Source organism: Argopecten irradians, chromosome 12 (assembly GCF_041381155.1).
Source record: "Argopecten irradians isolate NY chromosome 12, Ai_NY, whole genome shotgun sequence".
Classification (NCBI taxonomy): Eukaryota; Metazoa; Mollusca; class Bivalvia; order Pectinida; family Pectinidae; genus Argopecten; species Argopecten irradians.
This window is the reverse complement of record NC_091145.1, coordinates 4,456,741-4,480,100: the sequence shown is the minus strand read 5'-3', so window position 1 is coordinate 4,480,100 and position 23,360 is coordinate 4,456,741. Positions and strand designations below refer to the sequence as shown.

General features: G+C 34.4%; 1 protein-coding gene across 3 annotated transcripts; it reads left to right on the top strand.

Moving 5' to 3' along the window:
- Window positions 1–363: 363 nt before the first annotated feature.
- On the top strand, window positions 364–20,681 carry LOC138304864 (serine/threonine-protein kinase WNK-like). Of its 3 annotated transcripts, none has more exons than XM_069245199.1 (16): window positions 364–2,256; window positions 4,695–4,870; window positions 5,176–5,396; window positions 6,272–6,429; window positions 6,610–6,698; window positions 7,478–7,703; window positions 8,174–8,534; window positions 8,763–8,827; window positions 9,157–9,219; window positions 10,504–10,617; window positions 12,332–12,492; window positions 12,848–13,061; window positions 13,309–13,497; window positions 14,978–16,792; window positions 18,501–18,712; window positions 19,264–20,681. In XM_069245199.1, the coding sequence occupies exons 1-16, from the start codon at window positions 1,231–1,233 to the stop codon at window positions 20,255–20,257; spliced, it is 6,084 nt and encodes a 2,027-aa protein (XP_069101300.1). In that variant the 5' UTR covers window positions 364–1,230; the 3' UTR covers window positions 20,258–20,681. The 3 variants fall into 3 exon arrangements, with proteins under 3 accessions (XP_069101300.1, XP_069101297.1, XP_069101299.1); XM_069245196.1 differs by having other exon boundaries at window positions 14,978–17,179; XM_069245198.1 differs by lacking the exon at window positions 10,504–10,617 and having other exon boundaries at window positions 14,978–17,179.
- Window positions 20,682–23,360: the final 2,679 nt, after the last annotated feature.

Here is a 23,360-nt window from a genome sequence, read left to right as displayed (position 1 = left end):
GACATTAAATTCGAAATGGTCAGCGCTCCTTGTGAACTTTGATTTACCCCCAACGTGTCCTCTAGTAAGGTTGTACCGAACATGAACCTTTTACATGAATTACCCCGCATGCGCCCCTCGTGACCGAAATCCTTGCAGACGACCTTGCCTTCGCTGATATCCGGCGAATTTCAAATGCATCATTCTGAGGAATATAGTCCGCAGGAATTCGTAATTTTACATTGTTAATTGTTGTAAGATTCTATATGAATACTCCATAATGCAATCTATATAATTGGTTCATAATTGTTTTTGCTATCAAACAGCAAATATATGACAAAGTTACAAATAGCTTGCCTGTCTATATTTCATACGCCAATACACAGAAATTGTCGGGTACTATTTTCGAGTGACGAGATAAATCGCCATTACAAGAGTGGCTAAAGGATTTGTATGTCATTTTGTGTTGGTAAGAATGTTCCTGTGTTCGATATGGATATGTGATATTTACAAAGATTAGTCTGTTCGCAGACTACTCCAGTTAGGGTGTGATAACCCACTGAAGGACGGAATTTAATTTGTGTTGTGAACTAGGAAAGGATATGTCTTGTTCAATCTCGGCCTCTTGTGTTCCTTCACCATGTTTGCTGAGCATATTGAAAGGAACTATAAAACTGTGTCAGATATGACGGACGTGGGATCAGTCACAAGGTGCTGTAAGTGTTGGCGAAATTTTGAGGACACTGCAAACGGAGATCCGCCTTACGCAGTCTCTCTTCCCAACTTTTCTATTGACGGATCTATTTTTCATTCAAGTCTACCAAAAAATAGGTCATTCAGTGAACACTTTTTGTGGAACGACTCTTTTATCATACATCATACCACGTAGCGATTGCTAACTAGTGGAATACTTATTCAGTAGTAACATTAACTGAATAAATGCCGTTGTGTCTGATTCGTTTAGACACATGTCAGCTAACAGGTTATGTATTCCATTTGCAAGGAAACTGAAACATACGGAATTCACAGTGGTTTTCGGACTGCGTGTTGGTAATATTACTTTATCATGAATCACATTTGGATTAATTCGTGATATAGGACCTAAATCAATGACCATAAGCCATGGCATTGATAGTGAGTGTTGCTATAAAGTGTAAATAACTAGTTTGTGACTTGGATAATTAGATCCATTTTATTTATTAGTTTGTTTGTGTGCAATTTTATTTTCTTTTGAGTGTTAATTGAGTGAAGATGAGTAAAAACCATTCTTCTATTGCTATTAATGGAGATTTATCTCATAAACAGATTGAAAATGCAGATGATACGACAGTATCGGGGTCTGTCAAACCATCGTATTCCATAGGTCGAACAAGACGATTACAAACGGGAATGGGCCAGAAAATCACTCATAAGTCTGATAAAGGAGATTCACAGTCTTATTCTGCTGATCCTAGTCCTGTGTTAAGAACAAATAATCGTAATAAAATACGTGATCGCAGAAAGTGCATTTCAGAGGATATTACAGGGAAAGTGGAACCATCATATGAGAAAAGTGGGAAAACTTCATGTTTTCCAGGACGTTTCAACACAAAAGACAGTGGTGTCAATTTGAAAAGAGATCGATCATCGAGTATAAAATCTGATACATCAGATGTGGAACTTGCAGGAAAAAGTTCTCCTACTATGGATAATAAATCAAGAACTAGCGATACCAGCAATAACTCGGAGGATTCGGTAACAAAATCATTTCAAATAAAGAAAGTTGAAGAAAATGACGATATGGGTAAGAAAGAAAGAAAAATCAGTTCCTATACTGGAAGGAAACTGAAGCAGCCAGCAAAGAGAAGATCATTTGAAGTGTGTACTGTGAAAAGTAGTAGCCCCAAACCTGTTATAGAAGGTTCTACTACTGATTTAGATATCAATGACACCGACAAACCTGCAATATTTCCTGACATTTCTTCTCAAAGTACTGCAGATAGTGCTATTAGTCTCGGAGTGCTTAGTAGCACATCCATTAAAGAGTTAGAATCTGGTGAAGTACAGAGGGATTCTTTATTAGATGCAGGAATATCCGAAAAGATCGACAAGAAAGTTGATGGCGAGGTTGCAAAAAAGGAGGATGAGGGTGATGAGAAGGCTGAAAAAGCAGTAGCAACTTCTCCAGATGGACGTTTTATGAAATTTGATGTGGAAATTGGAAGAGGTTCTTTCAAGACTGTTTATAAAGGATTAGACACAGAAACAGGCGTAGCAGTTGCATGGTGTGAATTACAGGTACTACACAGTCACTATATTATTGTCTTTTCTAAATGGTTCCTAAAACTAAGCATCTGCAGTTGCCTAAAAATATAGTCTGCTTGAATTGGTCTAATCGGCCATGTTACTACATTTAATTTATAAACAAAATCAAATCAAAGGTTTTCTTCATTCACTCAGTTCAAAATTGTTCTGCATACCAGGTATATATAATAACACTGTACAATATTTATCCCAAAAAATTATCGTCACAGTTTCCCCCTTTCGAAGTCACAGAATTAACTTATAATTGTCCAATATCCACCTTAAAAATACTTGAAAGATAACACAACAATTGCCTACCTATTTACATTTGTACTGGTACGTATATCAGGTACCAACCCAATACAGAGGACTCCACATAATCGAATAACGGTTATTCAAATATTTCGGTTATTTGCATAAAATTCTGCGGTCCCGATTTTTTCCTTCTTTATCTTTGTTTTTCAACTCCGTGTATTTGCATAGACTTTTACATGACCTCCGGTTATTTGAATAAAATATTTGGGAAATTCTAAAAATAAAATCGAATATTTTTCAATTTTGCAATATATTTTTAGCGAAATTTGCCGATATATGTTTCAAAATACTTCGCTTTTACTAGAAATCATCCTGGTAACAGATTAATGTTATAGTATTGCTTGTTATTTTATGCATGAATCTGCAAAGGTATTCGACGCTGTTACGATTTACATCAGCAGCGGTTGATCATAACTTTAGTATATTCACTGACTCAAACATCTAATTAAAGCATTTGCACTTTGAAGTATGTTTATTTATTAACGTAACGTACCTGAGTTCGTGATCGGTTTAAGTAACTCTCTTGAGGTTCTAACAAGCAAAATGAACTGAATTTATAATTATTATATTTGCTGTATAGCATAGATATAGCTAGCAAAGTGACACTACACAGGCTCATTGCCAGACAAATAATGTATTTTTACATAGATCCGTATATATACAATATAGCTTAGGGACAGGGATTCTTCTCATTATTCAGGACCAATTATGAAGTACTGAATGGCTTGTTTTGGATTTGGGGGAAACTAGCTAGCTTTGTGGGAATGAGGCCAAATTTTGGTCTCAAGCCATGTAGAACTTTAATAGTCTGGTCATAGTCGCATTTATAAAAAAAAATTAAGTATTATTACCAACCAGTGAATATGATAACAAAATGGGGAGGTATTGTTAAATTTGTTTGTTCTAGTTCATTTAACTTTTAGCTTTATAGCTTTTAAGTACTTAATGATACATTAATCAATTAAAATATTGTTAGTTATTAATTAGCTGGTATTTACTGGAGAAAGACTGCGGTGGCCGAATCAGTGGTTAAAATGTCCTGGTTTTAAATAACACAGTCTTGGTCGAGGGGTAAAATCCCATTTGGGGCAGCTGCCTGGTACTGACTGCTGGTTTGAGGTTTTTTTCCCGATACTCAGGCTTTTCTCCACTTCCTAAACCTAGCAATCTGGCATGTCCCTTATTAAATGACACTGGCTGCTAATTATGTAATGGGATATTAAACTAATCCAACCAAATTAAACAGAGAAAGATGTTATAACTTTACTGTTGTAAATCAAATTACTCATTACAGACTTTGCAGTTGTTATGACTGTACAAAATTTCTTTATTTTGTTACTAGAAAATATTGTCAAAATAGTTGGCCCAGGGGGGTATACTTTATTTATACCACATGAACATAGTAGTTTAAGGAAAATGATATTGATGCGCTATTTATTCCAATGAACTTTAGTTTATCACAGCGTATACATACTAATTAAAAATATGCTTGTATAAGGTAACTAGTAGCGTCAACACCTCTTGTAAAAAGTTTTATATTTATGACACTAGCAGTAAGCACTGTATGTAGTATGTGTCAGTTGTTATTTATGTGGGTTGAAGCAGACAGTGTTTTCAGTAGTTTCAGTATGCTTATCCATGGTTTGCACAGGTTATTTCAATAATGTGGCCTGGCCCTTCTCGAATGAAATGGGATACCTCTGTATATTCAGAAAAAAAGTGGGGTCTTTTAATTTTTCATTAGGAATTTCTATGCTTAAAAATAACATTGGGATGGCGTAAATGCAAACCTTGCTAATTAATACCAGGGCTTTTATTACAAAACTACTTTGGGAATGGGGCCTGTGGCTTTTGTAAAAGTATAGCAAAATCAAGATTCAGCAAAAACTAATAACATGTGAATGTTGTTGTAAAGTCAGAAGAATGAAATGGCATTGAAGTTTTGTTACGGCTGCAAATATTTTGACATTTATTAAAAATCCAAAATTTTGGATAATATTCAAGTTGCTTATGTTGGGAAATTTAAGGCCTAAATTAGAGAAAAATTAGAGGTTTTGCCATTTGGAACACTTTAAAATTGATAGAAAAGTTAACTATATCAACTTCTGATTTTTCAGGATAAGAAATGGAATAAAACAGAAAGACAAAGGTTTCGAGAAGAAGCAGAAATGTTGAAAGAACTGCAACACCCAAATATTGTGAGATTCTATGACTCATGGGAAGAACCAAATCCAAGGAACAGGAAAGTTATTGTGCTTGTGACTGAGCTCATGACTTCAGGCACACTGAAAACGTAAGTTATAAAAGCAAAAAGATTGCAGGCAACATGTTAATGTCAACCAGTTTTAAGTTCCATATCATTTTCATATGTTATAAATTGCATGATCATGATCGATATCAGTCATTTGCAATAGTTTGACCAAATTTAGCACGTAGATAACAATCTTAATCAGGGCTCTTTTCCACTTCATTGGGCATAAATTTGAAATAACTTCCATTGGGAATGGACGCCAGGGCCCATTATTGGCCCAAAAAACCCATTGAAAAAGCCCTGTCGTTAAAAATATATTGATCCATAAAATATATTTCTAATTTCAGGTACATCAAAAGGCTGAAGAAGATTTACCCTAAGGTACTGAAGAACTGGTGTAAGCAGATATTGAAGGGCCTTTACTACCTACATATGAGAACACCACCGGTTATCCATCGTGATCTCAAATGTGACAACATCTTCATCACGGGTACAACAGGCTCTGTAAAGATTGGCGACTTGGGGTTGGCAACACTGAAGAACAAATCCTTTGCTAAAAGTGTGATAGGTATGTTTATTGATTTTGTAAACAACAAATTTTTAATTAATTAAGTTCTTAATTAAGGCTTAGATCATTAAGGTATTATGTAGAACATATTGATTTCATGTGCATGTGGCAAACATGTACATGATATTACTTTTATTTTTGTTTTTTTCCCATCTATCCCAATTGCTACAGTTTATTTTAGCCAAAAGGACAGATCACAGAAATAGCATGATGTGTGTAAGTATAAGTTATGTGCTTAATGGTTTCAAAGTGTTTTATTGGTCAATGTTACAGTGAGTTTGTGTCAAGGTTTAAGTTATTAAACCAGATTTCATATTTTGGTAACATTTTGGACAATTTTTTATCATCATTCAAAATTCAAGAAAGTTCTTATCACTTGTAATCAACATGAAAATAATTTTGACATCTTAACTTAAAAAAAATAAATAAATAAAAAAGAAAAACAAAAGTATGAGACGATATCTCAATATCCAATAGATATTGTTATAAAGAATAAAGTCATCTGTTCTTACAGAATCGTTTTGATAATTTTCAAAATTAGTCCAAAAGTTGTTGATCATGTTAAATTAATCCCTGGAAAGAAGTGAAAAAGCTGCCATTTTGAATTAATCTCTTGTGACACTGTTATGCTTTGCCTTTTTCCATTTTCTTATAGACCCGTCATCTCCCTTATACTGAGGAAGGAGGTAAGACCGCAGTTTATCGGGTACTAGGCATGACCTTTTACCACTGTTCAGTTTTCAAGTTTGTTTCCTCTTGCAGATGCAGGCATACCCAACCTGATGAAAAATACTAATCTGGGTTTCCCTTTACCCATCTTTTCCCATTGTAGACTGCTGCCAACGGTACAAAGCACCATCTTTATATAATTTAAGGTACGCCAGAATTTATGGCTCCTGAAATGTATGAAGAACACTATGATGAGTCCGTGGATGTATACGCTTTTGGGATGTGCATGTTGGAGATGGCAACGTCCGAGTACCCCTACAAGGAATGCTCTAATGCAGCACAGATCTATCGGCGTGTTACTAGCGTAAGTACATATACAGATTTGTTTTTGTTTTATGGTTTCTATGAAATAATAAATTAATGCTGCCACAACTCTACATTTGAAATTATTTTGAGATAGTCTTTGTGATGTGTAGTGTCACTGATTACTGTTGGTCTATGAAAATTTACAATAATCATTATTGATTAAATTTATTATCTATAGGGAGTGCGACCTGAAGCCTTCTCTAAAGTGGATGGTGCTGAAATCAAGGAAATCATTGACGCTTGTATCAGATCCAAGATAGAAGACAGGTAAATAGTTCGCGAAGCGAACTCTTGTGATAGACGTGTCTCGGTAAAGTTATTCTATGTAAATCATCCAATATATGTAGAGTTGGAAAACTTTCTCAAAAACCGGAAACAGGAAGTCAACACAAGATCTAGCGTTGCGCAAGACAGTATCCAAAGTCACACTCTCAAATGATTACAAAATCACACTCTTGCGTGATTTCAAACAAGTAACGCTTGGAAAAATTCAAAATGAAAATATTAGTGAAAGGTAAGGTAAATATTTCTCAGTGTTCCTGACATTTTTCTGACTCTCCACCTGTAGTAATGAAGGGATATATAAAGTGTTATAACTGGTTCTTCTAATAAGTCTTTACCTTGACCTTAACTTCTAAAGCCTTGAACAATGTAAGTGAAAAATTCATATGTAATTAGGTGACTTTGCGACCATGTCGACCTGAAGGCCATAATGCAGTTTGACAAGGAAAATAGAAATCATTTTCTATAATTCAAATTGCTTGTTTTTAAGTTATTTTGCTTCCAAAGTAAGGAAGTTATTAAATGATTGAGAAAAAAAGCATGTGAACTCTTACACAATTACAGTAATTGCTATCTGTATTAAAATCATTTATATTCCTTTTGACTTTAATTTACTGAACTGAAAGCTTTAAAAAAAGATGATATGCTTTTAATGTCATACAAAAAGAAAATACAAATTATTCATAAATTTTAGAAATATTGTGTTTTGTCAAAAATTTTGATTTGTATAAAAATGTTAAAAGATGTATGATATAATATTACAGATACACAGTGAAAGATTTGCTTCAACACAACTTCTTCCTGGAAGATAATGGACTGAAAGTTGAAGTGGTTACGAGAGAAGAGGAGGAAATTGACTTATCGTCTGTTCAGCTTAGATTGCGTGTTGTTGATCCAAAAAAGCGTAAAGACAGACATAAGGAGAACGAAGCCATTCAGTTTGACTTTGATATTGAAAATGACGTGCCAGAAGAGGTTGCTCAAGAGATGGTAATGTTAATGATGATTTCAATTTATAGTTTCAGAAGGTTCATTAAAAAAAATAACAAAATTTCCGCTTTGCACCATGTACATATATATCACTTTATGTTTGCATCATGGTGTTAAGTAGAGGAAATGGATAACTTGATGTTGTTGAAATGTCTCTCAAACTTAATGTACACTAAATAATTTAAGTGATTGGATCTATAATATTCACATAAAACTTCCATCCCTTAGTTATCTTAGAATCTATAAGATTATTGCGGATACCAGAGAGAAATCCAACCAGAGATAGGATTCATTTTGGAATTTTACAGCACTGTTAGCTAAGGTAGATTGATCATTGGAATAGAAGAGGCTAGATATTACCAAAGGTCTCAAAACATTTTGAAAAATATTTATACTAGTAACCGTTACAAGTATGCTTTTTTGTTTACCTTGTTTTATAATCTATAATCTTTAACTTGGTGATTTTTCAGGTGAAGTCTGGCTTTCTTCAGGAGGAAGATGTAAAAATTGTAAGCAAACAGATTCGCGATAGGATTAGTGTGGTCAGAAGGGACATAGGCCGCAAAGCTGCAGAGGCCCAAAGTAAAAGTGAGCAACACGGTGGATCACAGTTACAGCTTCATTCCTCCCAACAGCAGATCTCCCACAGTACCAGTACAACGGACGTGTCAGGTGATAGCCAGGCACCGTCACAAACACAACTACAGCAACAGTCACAGCAACCTAGTGTATCCCAGAGCCAGGTTATCCAGTCCCAGTCTTCTGTCTCTCAGTCTTTGTCTCAGCACCAGTCCTTCACTCAGCAGACCAATTCCAGTGAGGAGGCACTAGGTATGCTCCGCTCAATCAGGCACTTCATTATTTATCATTATGGCAAGGACATTTTAACTGTGTAATTATTGGATTATGAATCAACTGAAATAGTGATTAGGGCTTCGTAAATTATATTCATATAACCATTAGTGCACATTAATCATTTTGACATATCAATGTTTTGATACTTCATTTATTAGATAATGTTGTTGTGTACTTCATTATAAGCTTTGTTTTACAATACAGCCACGGCAAGTCCCGATGGAGACACAAAACTTCCGGCTCACCATCCCCAGCCTGTTCAACAGCAGGTAATACATTAGCAAGCATTTTGCTTTACCCATTGTAGGATTTAAATCCCTGTCAGCCCCCGAGAAATTCTGTAATCTTATTTTATAAATATATGTCTTTATCTAGATGTTGAGTACAAAATGATAACTGAAAAATAATTGTCATAATGTGACTAAAAGTCTTTTTGATATCTAAGCATATAGATTATGAATTATATTTAAATTGAAATCATTGTTGTAACATTTTATATTGAAATTGAAGTTATTGATATATATATATTGATTTTAATATGAAAAATCGAAGGAAGTCTGTATGATCTTTTATAATATTTTCTTTGTATTTTTAACAGGCAACCAAACCTTTGCAAGAAAAAGCTGAAGGGGAACCTCTCCAAGATGGGCAAAGTATACAGGTATAAAAATGAAACAAAGAAGAGATTAACACTAATACTATATACACATGATTCCTGAAATTCTAAAAGTAAAGAATATGTCACAAAACATAATATTCTCAATATATCAAAGAATAACTTTGATTTAAAAGTGTATATCATCAATTGGCTGTATTTTGGATTGAAATCCACCATTTTGTATCGCCTTGCTGATAGGTGTGTCATATCAATCATATTTAGCAAACACTGCTGAGAAAAATAACAGTATCATGGAACCGATATAAACACACTGAAGCTATGTGTCATCTTACTTCATTCATAAAATACTATGATCGTTGGATTACCTCGTCCATGTCGCACATGTGTTGACAATTATGAGATATGGTAATCTAGCAAATAAAATATTGTGTTAAAAAGAAAAGACGATATATAGCTTCAGTATGTTTGGGTTCCGTTATCTAGTTACACCAATGATACACTTCAAAGTGAGGAGTTATAAAATGGCGGACTTATCAAATACAGCCAATTGTTGACCCCTGTGTGTTGGAGTTCAAAATAGAATTTCAAGAACATTTGCATCTATATATTAGTTAACTTTTTTTATCAAGAATATGACATCCTGCTTCATTAAAGATTAATTCCCTAAATAACTTGTATGGTGATTTAATCAGTGATATTCAGTAATTGTATTTCTTTTGGGCACATCTCCTAACTAACAATATTTTCAAGAATTTTCTTTTATTCATTGCAAAATGAAGGGACATCTAACATGAACTTGGACATTGTAAAAATTGTCTTGTACTGTCAAAACATAAAACATTGATTTAGTAGAAAAATTATGTTAAGGTGACTCTTAATTATTTCTGTTTTGTCACAAAGTTTTGTAAGTTGCTAAGACCTGGAAAAAATATCGCAAACGGGTTAGTATTGTACATGTATGCTGCAATAATGAAAGTGCATATTCTTCATAAAAAAAGTAGAGAGTTTGGTGGTTTTGTATTTGTGATATATTTAATGTGCTTTTATATTTATTATAGAAAATTGGTTGGAGATATAAAATTAATAATTGTTGTAATCATTGATGCATGCAATAAAGATCTAAACAAACACTGACCATCACAATAATATTTTCCATCCATTCATGTAATTTTCTCATGTTTATTTCTAAATTCCAGTGACTATCATCATTCATCCAGCAGTATTTTGTGTATAGATCATCATTGACAATTCTCATTATTCATGTGTTTCTCCAAGCGTGACCAAACCTTGTTGGTCTGTTCCTCATTGTTATTCACCCATCTGCAGGTTCCAGCTCATTCAGCCTTATCCCCAGGTCCTGTAGAAGCAATGTCTCCACTGAAACCTATAACAACACAACAAATTAGTGCTGCAGGCTCTTCCAGTCGAATTCAAATGAAGGTGTGATAATTAGGCATTAACTGTCATTTAGTGTACTAACATGTAGTCGTTTGTTTTTTTAGTTGCCTGGATATTTCTTTTTAATTGACACTCTTTATTTTGTGGTGTCGTGTCTTTTTGTTGACATAATACACAGCTTTATTTTCTTTATATGCTTATCTTCTGTTGTTCCGATGTAAATACACGATATATCTCTTATGTTGGTTTCACAATTATTAGATTTCTCTCTATAGACCAGAGCTATACAGGAACTGTACAATACTCTTTTCTTTTGTCGCCAATTGGGTGGTAACTGGGCCTGTCTTCTTTGAAAGGTCTTTTCTTTTAAAATATTTTCATCCTAGTCTGTGGTCTTTGATAACTTTGATAAAAATCTGTATCATATAACACATTTGTACATAGATGAATATATCTTGTATTGGTTTCAGAAATAATAGTAACAAAAGATCTCTCTCTGAATAATATGTAGACCAGCCTTATCTTACATAAATTTTGTCACCAATCCGAGTAGTCACTGGGTCTTTTTTCTTTGAAATGCTGTATTCTTTTGAAATATTTTCATCTAAGTCTGAGGTCTTTGATTCCTTACCAAAACTTTTCTCTGTATCTTATAATAAATTCCTACATCAATGAAATGTGTCTTTTGTAGGCATAGACGAATACTGTGTTATGAATGGAAAATTTTACGCTATTATTTTCATATTTCAAGCACATTTATTTGAAAATTATGAAGTAAAATTATTTAGAGACATTCTAGGTAAATATCCATGTAGTATATATATATATAAAAGATATCTTTCGCAGAGGAAAATGTTCATATTCATTGTGGCATCAATTGTTTTGACACCAGTAAGGCATGATTCATTCCATCCTAATATAGTTATGGTTATAAGGATATTGCTACTAGTCCCTTTTGGAGTGTTGATACAATATATCTATATACTTCCAGTAACATCTATTCTTAGAGTTGACCTCTTTCACTGAATATGATAAATTATATAATTTCTGATTTAGTGACAAACTGTAAAATATATTTAAGTTTAAAAAGAGTAGTCATTATTTCATGGATATATAACAGAAAAGAGTATTACAAAGGCAGTTCCAGCATGTTGGTTGTATCGCACAGAGAGTAAGATTTCTCCAGTAGAAGCTGTAGCTGATTGTGTATTTGCTTCTAAGGACAAGAATAAGTTTCCCATCTATTAGTCATGGCCATTTTCCGCATTGAAACTATTAGGTTATATGTTTGTTTTCTTTTGCACTCATATCCCAATATTTTCATCTATTTCAAGCACCTTCATTTTACATTCGTTTTTCCCCAAAAAGTCATATGTAGTGGAGGTAAAAAAAGATTTGTTCTATTTATAAGGTTGTTTTGATTAATTTGATGATAGTGTAAAAATTACCTATGCCTGAATCATTACTGAAATTTAATATCATTTCAAATACCAGTATAGTGCAAGTATATATATTATGTGCATAATTCTTGCTTTAGGCCAAAAAGTTTGCACTAAAACTAGTTTTTTCATTCATTATTATAAATTATTGATTTATTACACTCTAGTTTGCTTTTAGATTTTCTTGTTGCGAGATTTCATTGTTTGAAGTTTGTGAACTTTTGAGATTATTGGCATGTTTTTTGAAAATTAACAAATTTTCTTATACCGACAAAATATGATGTGGTGTTTGCTTATAATGGCTTTCATTTAATCAGGCTGCAAATCTGGAACAGTTGAACATATCTGCTGCCCAGCAACACCAGCAGCAGGCAGGACCAACCAAGGCAGTTCCTTCTAGCAGTGTGGTAGCAACTCCCTCCTCTACAATTACCAACAGTCTGTCCTCTGGAAATCTCAACGAGGATCACAGAGAGAGGTAAGCTATTTCATGGAATTAGTGAAAACTGATTCTCTAAAAGTATATCCAGAAATTTTTTGTACAAATCCGATTTATGTGAATGAAGTAACTCTTCTAATATCACAAATGTGGATATTATAAGATTGGATAGTTATTAGTTTTGAAATTTCAATACGAGTTTGTTACGTTGTATGATAATGGTGCCATTGTTTATAGCACAGAGGAATCTCGGCCACATTTATCATACAAAAGTTTATCTGCTGTCAGATCGTATTTGGAAGCTGTTGATCTTAGCATGTTTTAGTAAATATCCCAATGACATAGTATTTGCTTTTCTAATCTTCACATCTTTATATATTTTTCATTTTTGTAGTGAAAGTGAGATGAGCAGTAAAGGCGAAGACCGAAAAAGACGAACTCGTCCTAAACGAAGGAAGACGTTGGAAAGGGCACCAAGACTTACAATTCTTAGTTACGAAGCAGATGACGAGGAAGTGGAATGCCGATTGGATTTGGCAAACAGAAACACTGTCACATTCAAATTCGCACTAGAAAATGACAAGCCGACAGAAATTGCTGAAAGCCTGGTTAGTTTTAATTTTGTGATGACTAGTTGTAAAGCTTACAAAGCAAAAACAGGGTCAGCAATTACTTAAGACTATCATTTCTATTTATGAAGTTAATCGAATGGAAATCATTAAATCAAAAAATATAGGTTTTTGATTTCATGGTATTAAGATTTTATTCCTGTTTTTAAACTTGAACGATTGAAATATTCTATTTCAAGTTTTCATATATTAAAATTCTTACATGTCAGGAAATTAATTTTTTCAGGTACAAGAAGATATTTTACCAGAGGTACAATCTATCATGATCATCAAACTTCTACAAGAAGTGATAAAGATGGTGACGGAGGACCCAGTCAAGGCAGTCAATGTTTGTCTTAGCTATGTCAGCACCCCGTCGTCAAGTCCTAGCTCCATCAGAAAGGCGAGACCACTCACTGATTCAGACGCTGCTAAGGTAGGGATTACTGAAGGAACAGGCTGTAGAGCTGTAGCACTGTTTACTATTGTCTAGGTGCAATAAAAATTTACAGTAAAAATTTGTGATTTTATGTTCGTATAGTTAGTTCTGATAGGTGTTTTGATTCATATTATTCGATGTATATATTGCAGTGAATTGCTCAAAGTTGTAGTTATTTTGAGAAAGTAAATTATTCAATTTGAAATTTTTGAATGTTGGTGTTTTAGAGTTTCCTTTCCTTTTTAAAATTAATGCATGAAAAATCAGGGTGATCATTTAATTTCTTTGCATATTACTGAAGGTTTGGAAAAACAAAATGAGAGGCTTATGGAAGCGCAGATACTTGAAGGTGTGTTACATTAGTAGGTTACCACAACATTAGATCATTTCTTTTGTTGCATGTAAGCTTACAGATGTACACGCTAATGCCTTTTGTTTTATACATTTCATACTTGGATTATTTCACTTTTAGGCTTCCGATATTTGTTTTTTGCGTCAAGCTGAATCTCATCTTTCCATCTCAATTTTCATTACCAGTTAATAACTGTTATTATAAGACTGAAATGTTTAAGAATTTGTTGTCATACTTTAAGTCTGTATCTTCATGATTATCACGTAAATAAGAAGTCTGATTTCATGTCACCTAGTCATCTTTGACAATCATTCCACTGTATTGTTTAGTTAGTCCTTGTGTTTTTATATCCCTCCTGTGGAGCTGAAAATTCATTCCTATTTTCAATGTGCAAATCCAATCAGTGTCGTTAAGTGATGATGAAATCTTGGCATTTTTTGGTAGATAATCAGTAATTTATACTTTAAGTCTGTATCTTCATGATTATCACTTAAATAATAAGTCTGATTTCATGTCACCTAGTCATCTTTGACAATCATTCCACTGTATTGTTTAGTTAGTCCTTGTGTTTTTATATCCCTCCTGTGGAGCTGAAAATTCAATGTGCAAATCCAATCAGTGTCGTTAAGTGATGATGAAATCTTGGCATTTTTTGGTAGATAATTCCTTTATTTCCCAGAACTGTGGAAAAAAGAAGCAAGAGAAATATTTTTAGTCATGATCAAATCATTTGGCAACTATTCATTGCATTATTGATGGCTGCAGAAAAAAGCTATTAGATTTAATAATTTGTTTTGAAACATATAATGCATATTCTTTTCTTAGCAAATTTGCAAATATTTATGGATTTAATCATTTTGTTTGCAATTTTTAACTAAATTTTCATTTAATTTCCTTTGCAGAAATCCACCTGACCTAAATTTCTGTAATAAGGAAAAATTCTGTTTCTCATTGAACTTAAAAAATGCTTTAAATTATTTGTATTGAAGGATTGTTTCTTAAAAACATAACTATTTTATTTTTATAACTCTCTTACGTGTACATATGTAGTGCATAAAACTATATACTTGCATAGATTCTCATGGGATATCCGAGAAATAAAACAATTTCGTTTTTTCTTTTTAGAAACTGTTTGATGCTGATTTGGAGCAGACATCGGACGATGGTCGATCAGAGGTGGGAGTTCATGTGATAACAGAGAGAAAACAAGACCAGTCGACAGAGACTGAGGAGTCCCGTGTAGTGGAGAGTAAAAACAGGAGCTTCATCGTTAGCAGAGTTCCAGAAAAGACTGTGTTAGATTCCAAAATTTCTGAGGATGATGGAGGAGAGTGGGACAACTATGTGTCGCCAGAAAATACACAAAAGTCGTTGCCATCTTCCAGCACTACAACAGTTAACCATTATCCTGCAGAAGGGGACGGTTCAGCCCTGTCAGATTCAGAAAAGTCGTTAAAGGGATCGTCTAAGGTTCCTGTGGACATTAGTGATCTAAATGAAAAGCTTAACCAACTGACCCAGAAATCTGCTCCAGGTCAAGGTGTTGGTTCTCTCCAGTTACCAGAAGGGATGCCATTCCCGCCACCAACCACTGGTAGTGGCGCCGCTCCCACCCCTGTCGGTGACACACATGGGAGTATGGTGGATCTCCAAAATCAGGGGAAGCCACCACAGTCGGATCAACAACCAAAATCTCTTCAGACCTCGCAAGCACAGCCACAACAACAAATTCCACAGAGTGTGTCTGGGCCGACAGTGCAGTCACAGCCTCCGCAGTCAATAGATGCTTATCAGCAACAATTCCAAGGGCAGGGCCAGACCTCCCAAGGTGGGTCTGTCTCTCAAGCTATGCTACAACAGTTCATGGCACAAGGGCAGAATCTGGACTCCAGTGTGGGTAATATGCCACAACAGCAACAGATGTTTGCGCAGTACCCGGGCATGATGATGCCTCCCCCACCATTGTACTCGGATCCGTACATGCTACAGATGCAGTTCTATAATCAGCAGGTTCTGCAGCAAATGGTTCTGAGACAAATGCAGCAACAGCAGCAACAACAACAACAACAGCAAGGTCAAGTTCAGCAGCCAAACGCACAGTCAATGAATCAGTTTGGGCCCCAGATGTTTATGCCTCCGGTATTTATGCCAGGACAGATGGGATTTTATCCTCAGATGCAGACCACTCCGGCTCAACAAGCACCAGGTCAACAGCAGCCAATGCCTCCACAGCAGGTCGATGGTGTAGCTGGTGCGCCTCTGACTGATTCTAAGCCACCTTCTCCCTCACAAAGTAGGAAAAGACTTGATATTATCGATGGTGTAGATCTGCCCTCTCCGATGCCAAAAAAAGCGGAGTACAGCATTAAGAGCCTGGAGGAAGGATTAAAAAAGATACACGGCAGAGCAAAAGAGAAGGAATTACTTGGTGCTAATGGGCAAGATGGCCAGAAACAAGGACTAGATGTTGGAACTGATACTTCTCAGTCACAAATAGATCAATTGTCAGACGACGGTAGTGTGAGTGATGTTAGAGAAGATGGAGACTCGGTGTGTAAACAAACTCAGGCTGTAAAGTCGAGGTTTAGTGTCAGTAAAGTGAACGAGGACTCCCTAAATAAACAGGACATGGACGTTCCTGACGGTGCAACAGACACAACGAAATCGGAAAGTGATGATGTTGAGGTGAAAGCAACATTAGAAAAGATACTGAAAAATGTTGCTATTGACGATGTAAAAGTAAGATCTAATTCAGTAGACACTCCAAAAAGTCACAGGAAAAGCCGTTTCCTTGTGACAAAAGTTTCAGAGGAAAAGAAGAGTGAAGAAACATCATCGCAGTCTACGACTGAGGTGGTGGTTGATAGTGAAGCTGGTGGTGGTGGGGCTTCTAGTAGTCAAGATCCCTCTGATTCTAGCCAACTTAATATGAATGACCTAGTAAGTAATCGGAAAAAATGCATGAGCTTTTTGGTTGGGGATGGTGGTATGGTGTCTACTTTTCCTCCTGCATGTAGTAATGTTAATAGAAAATATTCTAGACAGCATTATCTTTTACGGCGTCGAATCAAATCAACGGGCAGCTTCGATCTGTCCTTTAACTGTCCTGAGTGTGGTAATGTCAGCGATCCTTCTTATGGCCTCCACGAGCATCAGGAGGTGAAAGATGCCGAGTTGCCTACAGTGAAGTTGGAATCCAATGGTCCCCTATCAGAGGATAGTTCTTATCATGGGATAGGTCCCAAATTAAAGAGTGTAGATAGTGGTATTCAAACCTCACCAGCATTGCTCAATGTCTTGCCACGGGTATCGTCGAAAAAGTCCAAGGTACTTTTAAGATTAATTTAAAACCATGTATACTCAAGTGCGTGCTAGTTCTGCTAGTCCTAGAGTAGAAAATCTATACTTCCTAATAACACTCGACTAACATGTCTTAGTGATTAACATCACAAGTGAGAGCTTTTCACTTCACATTGAGGGCTGAACACAAAGAGTCTGATGACATGGTCGGTACTTTATTGCAAAGAGAAAAAAAAAAATATTGTGCTTCAAATTGGGTTTTGAAGGAAGAGGAAGTAACGCAAGTTATCATTGCAGGAGTTTCAGAATGTAGTATAAAGCCAATTAAAGGGAAAATGGAGTAATTTTGTCGAGACAACCTTTATAATATTGAGTTTCGCTTTCATTTATATTGTTATCGACTCTTTACTTAATTCTTTACCTTTTCATATTATTTTTGACATGAAACCATACACGTTGAATCACTTAAAATCTCACTAAAATAACTAATAACGTTTAAATTAGAACGTTTTTAGATTTGTTAAATGTTGTTCAATTAGAAAGTCCTGGCTCTTTGTAAATGAAATGTGGTGGAGGGCAAATAGTGTTAATAACCATATATCTATTTTGTACTGTCCTTTCCCACTTTGAAAGATTGAGGAAGGAGCATTTATGTCCCAGGATACATCTTGTTGTTTTCTTGTTAAGAATTCTGCTTTTGAAACCAAGTGCAATCTGGTAATAAATCATCAGGTGTATACTTTAAGTTTTATATATTGTTTCCTAAGGAAAGTTAAAGTGAGGTTATAGTTTTTAATAATGATTTTATGCATGCTATGTATTAAGAAATTGTTTACCGGTATTTGTTCTCTTGAGAAGTTCTATTTCAATATTGCTTAAAATATTGTACCTGTTTCTATTCTGCTCCTTTAATTTTGTTTCTTTGTTTTCTTTCCTATACCGGTACATGTTTGGTTTAATTAGTGCAGTAAAGGCGTTTATAAAGAACACACTTATTGGGAATTTCAGTCGAATTTGTGTTTTATATATTATGAAATATTATGTGTGTATAATGAAGAATGTTTCTAAGGCAAAGTTAAAAAATATTCTTGTTTCCGGTAACACCCTTTAAAAATGAAGTGTTGATAGGAAGGATTTTTTTATTTATTTTTTTTGATATTTTTGTCATCATCCCAGTTTCTTACAGTAAAAATGCTTAAATAACATTTATTCAACCTGATTTTTTAGGGTTGGTCATGTTACCGGAAACACAGATATTTTTTTGTGTGTTTCGTTTTGTCCCCATGTTTTACTGTATTATTGAGGACTATTAAATTTCATATGCAAATAACAAATATTATTTTGTTAGGAGCAAGACGGGGGCCAGAAGTCCAATTCCGCAACTGGAGAGGACATAATGGAAGATGTGATTGAAAAAGAATTCTTGGAAGACGCAAGTGTTAAGGAAGACTCTACAGACAAGAACACTCCGATTCAGGTGGATACAACACAGAAACAAGTAAAAGATGATTCCTATCAACGCATGGCTAAGGATCCAGAATACAATACCATGATGTTAAGGTAATTATTTACAACAAGAAATTTTGTAAATAACGGTGCTCATTATCCAAGGTTCTGTAAGTTCAGGTAAATCCATGATTTGCGCTCGATAACTTAAATATTTATCGTCCAATTTCAACCAAATTTTATAAATTGTTTTATATCAGTGAGATCTTGGATGAGTTCAATAATGGTCAAGATCCGTCAATATTTGCAAGGGTTACGGGACTTTAAAATCGTCAAAACAGATAAATTCATAGTTTCTGCTCGATAACTTTTAATAGTATTTATTGTCCGATTTCAACCAAATTTGGTATATTTTATATCAATGAGATCTTAGATGGGTTCGATACTGGTCAAAATCCAGCAATATTTGCAAGAGTAACAGGACTTTATAACTTTACCTAATTAGTAACAATATTTTCAACTGTAGATAAATATTTTTTATGAGTCTTTGCAGGCGACACATCCACTTCCGTTGAATTCTTGTGATTTAGACACACCAGACTGATTGTATTTCTATTAATATTGATGACTGTTTCTAATAACTTTTTTTTTCCTGATATTTTTAGGCATCGGGAAGAAATGACTGAACTTCGTGAGATGATGACTCGACTTCATAAAAAACATGATGACGAACTGAAGGATTTCATGAAGACTAAAGGATATAAGATAAAATTCATGATTCCTGCTCCTCCACCTCCTCCTCCTCTACCAGGCATGGGCCGATGTAGCAACGGGAATATGTTAAGTCCCTTAAATTTTGCCACGCTTCCAAATCCTCTTGCAACTCAGCTTGTGTCGTCATGTTCTTCTGTTTCTTCATCGGAAGGTATGCCTTCGTCTTCAAAGTTTTCAATGAGTCCTCTGAAATCAAAACCAAAGGTGGCAGTGGACGATCCCAATTCTTCCAAGGATAGTCAAAATGTGCAATCTGATAAACAGACTGAGGGTAGTGGTGTAGGGGATGTCACTGGCAAGTCACAACAGTTATCCTCTACACAGTTACTAGATACAGAGTATCTCGTCAATAGGACAGATTCGCTGGAGAGTGGAGAAATTTCTGACCAAAAACTAGACAGTTCTGATGGCATTAAAAGCAATGTGTTTAGTTCAGAAGAAGGAGAAGAAAGTGACACTAAATTGAGTTCTAGTACGTCAGTGAGTAGGAAAACAAGTACGGACATGTCTTCGTATCCCGGGGGAGCTGGCAGTTTACAGCCAAAACAACAGAATGTTTCACAGCTCTCTGCACAGCAATTACAGTTTCTGTACCAACAACAACAACAGCAGTACCAACAAGCACCATTCTTTTATAGCCCGAGCTTTCAGTTTCAAGGAGGAGGTCAGATGCTTCCTACTAATGTCCAAACTCAAGTGCCTAGCAATTTTCCTCAAGGGAGTTCAGTATACCTGCCCTCCTCAAGCTTTATGCCAATGGGATTTAATCAACTACAAAGCAATCCATACAGTCAGTATCCGATCTTACCCAACATGAATTACACCACCACACAAAGCACCACAACCCAGGCGGTGCCTGCGCAAGCCAAGGACTCCTCTAGCTAACTCATTCTTTGCCAAAGGTCTTTCATATGTTAATAGTGTTTTATGCACCTGGCTACTATATTACTATATAAAGTAACTTACATTCATTCAAAACAGACTTGACGAGATAATGAAATTATTGATGTTGGTCTGTCTGGTGAAAAGGGAACAAAATGGCTCTTCAAGGGTCATGTAACAAAAGTATTATTATTATGATTATATTTGTATTTTGCATATATGTGTATCCAACCTGGAATTGGTATATAATCAAACCATTGCGTCATATATCATCTACGTACGTAATGCAGGGCGATTGTTTTCTTGAGTGGTTGAATGCGAGTATGTTTATCGATTTCAGATGTATTAGTTTCATTGCAACTTTCGTTAATTCAATCATTATGGGTAAAGCAAAATGAGAACGACAATCTGTATTTTATGTTTAAAATGTTGACAATCTGTATGTTTAAAATGTTGATATAGAGGAAGGAGATATTGACTTTGTCTTCAAAAGCTTTGAATGCCGCGTGACATACACTTAATAACAAATCAATTGATGATATGTATATACGTAATAGTTTTTTTGCTGGCCGTTAGTTCCTATGAAAGAAAATAAGAAAATTTTGTATACATATTGTATCGAAATCCAAAGACCAACAACATTATTGCAATTTATATATATATATATATATAGTGGCATAGAATATGTTGGTCGTCTGTGTAGGAATTATCAATAAAAATATTTGAATTATTTCTATTTTGAAACCAAAACATCAGAATTACAGCTTTAATTTGTATAATTCATGGTTATAAACAAGCTAATTATTTTCTTTTGATAACATGATTACATCGTATGTGCTACAAAGTTATGTAAAAGGCCCCGGATTCCTTTAAAATCTTAAAATTCGAGACTTTAATTTATTGATATGTAATTAGTATTTTATTCTTATGAATCATACTAAAGTTTTAAAAGAAAGATTTGATTTGAGTTGGGCATTAAAAAGCCTTGTATGGATTGTTTAAATACCATTTCTAGTAAATTGAAAACATTCAGGATACATTTTGAATATAATAAGTACTGTGTATTTTAGGGTAATCTCTCATATGTTTTGTCTTACAAAATTGATCATTCCTTGAAAACTAAGCACAATATTTTATGAAGTTTGATCATTATGCACTTGGAATCACCTCTAATTTGAGCTTGACACTGTTGCAATAACGGAGAAAAAGTCACTATTTCAAAAGACTCCTGTGCTGTACATACTCGGCATACCCTAGCACTCGCATCTTTTATCAAGTCTTCTAGAATTAAGCCATCCATTCATACAATAGCACATGTTACAAGCGATTAAGATTGAAATGATTTTACTCAAGTTATGTTGTTCAGTGCGTGCTGGTGTCCAATTTGACATTTGAAGAAAAAAGACATTTGATTGTCATTTGATTATATTACTGGTGATACGATTCGTGATACACACTTAACTAACATTGCCAAGGTGGTTGATTGACTGAAGTGGTTCAGTATTATAGAATAATGTCATTTGTCAAAATTTATTTTATATATATGCATTTGAATTCTGCATTTTATGTGTCATCCATATACCCTACATTAATGTTTCAGTAATCTTTTGTTTTAATCAAACACACAACAAATGTACATCCTAATAAGAAAAGCATCAACTGGTCGCCAAATTGCACTTCCCCTAAATCTAAATGGTTAGATGTTGTTAGGCAAGGATGTGTTATTATGTAATGTTATGTAATGGCCCCCAACTTTCATTTACTCATTTCGTTACTGTTTTACATACATATTGTTAATTTTGTGAAGAAACATCCCGGTAATATGTTAGGTTCTGTTGAGTAAGTGAAATGTTGCTAGTCCAAATTTGTTAGATATCTACATCTTTTCCTTTTAATTGCATCAACACAGGTGGCCCTCAGTGATAATGTGGAGGAATGTGAAAATTGGCTAAAACTCTGATAATTTAAAATTCAAAACGAGTGTGCTTTAGTTTCATCAAACATCTCTCTGTTTTTTTTGTCAGTGAAACAATTTCCTTTCGGATTCTGACATTTCGAAAACTCATTATTTAAAAATAACAAAAACATTTGCAGAGCAGTTTTTCATTTCGCTCCTATTTATTCCTTTACCAACATTTTGCATGTCCTGTCATGTGATTTCATGGGTCTGTGACTTTTGACATAACATTGTCCAGGTGTCAAGGTTGAGTAGTAATACAATGTTCAACAGCAATATTGAGTTTGATGCATACGATCAAGGTGACATGTGTTTTGTATCAAAACAAGTGTTGAGATATATATATGTAGTAAATATGATGTAGTTGATCACTTGTTGGAAAAAAATCAAGCTGTAGTTTCACACGAAAATGATCTGTTAAATATCATTCAGTGTATGATTATGGGTTTTCGATACACCCAATATTGCTGTTGTTTGGATCGACAAACAAAACACATACGTGCTGTTTGAAGTGTTTTTATGACCTACTCTATAAATCTTAGAACAAGATATTTTTTGTAAATTTTGAAATTCATGCATTATTCTCTTTTTCATTCAAAATTATTTAATAAGGAATAATAAAATCAATTATAAAGGAAAACAATCTGTTTGATCAATTTATTGGAACAATGAGTGTGAACAAAGCTAAAACAAAAGACAATTATTTTCGTGAGTATTGTTAGCGGCGTGGAAGCTTTGTCTAGTTGTCCAGTTTCACACTGTCTTTATTACACATGCAAGTTCTAAACCCTCACCTTTGGAAAATGAATCCTGCTTTTTGAATTTGACATTGACAAGAGGAAAATTTAGTCTTTTTAACAAATGATTTCCCTATAACACACAACCATTTGCTCAAATCTTCAATACTCTTGAATAAATTACTTTTACAAATTCAATGAGAAACTGTATTATATAGTATCTAACTTTCTGGCAATATGTTTGATTGTTTTGTTTTAATGAGCTGAAATTTATTGTTTATTCACCTTTTAATTAGAGTTGCTAGTTTTGTCTAGAAATTAATCAAATTTGCTATTTTTGCAATATTTATTTAGAGGGAGAAACAGCTGTATTGTTTTAGAGAATAATTTACTTCAGTTCAAAAAAAGTTAC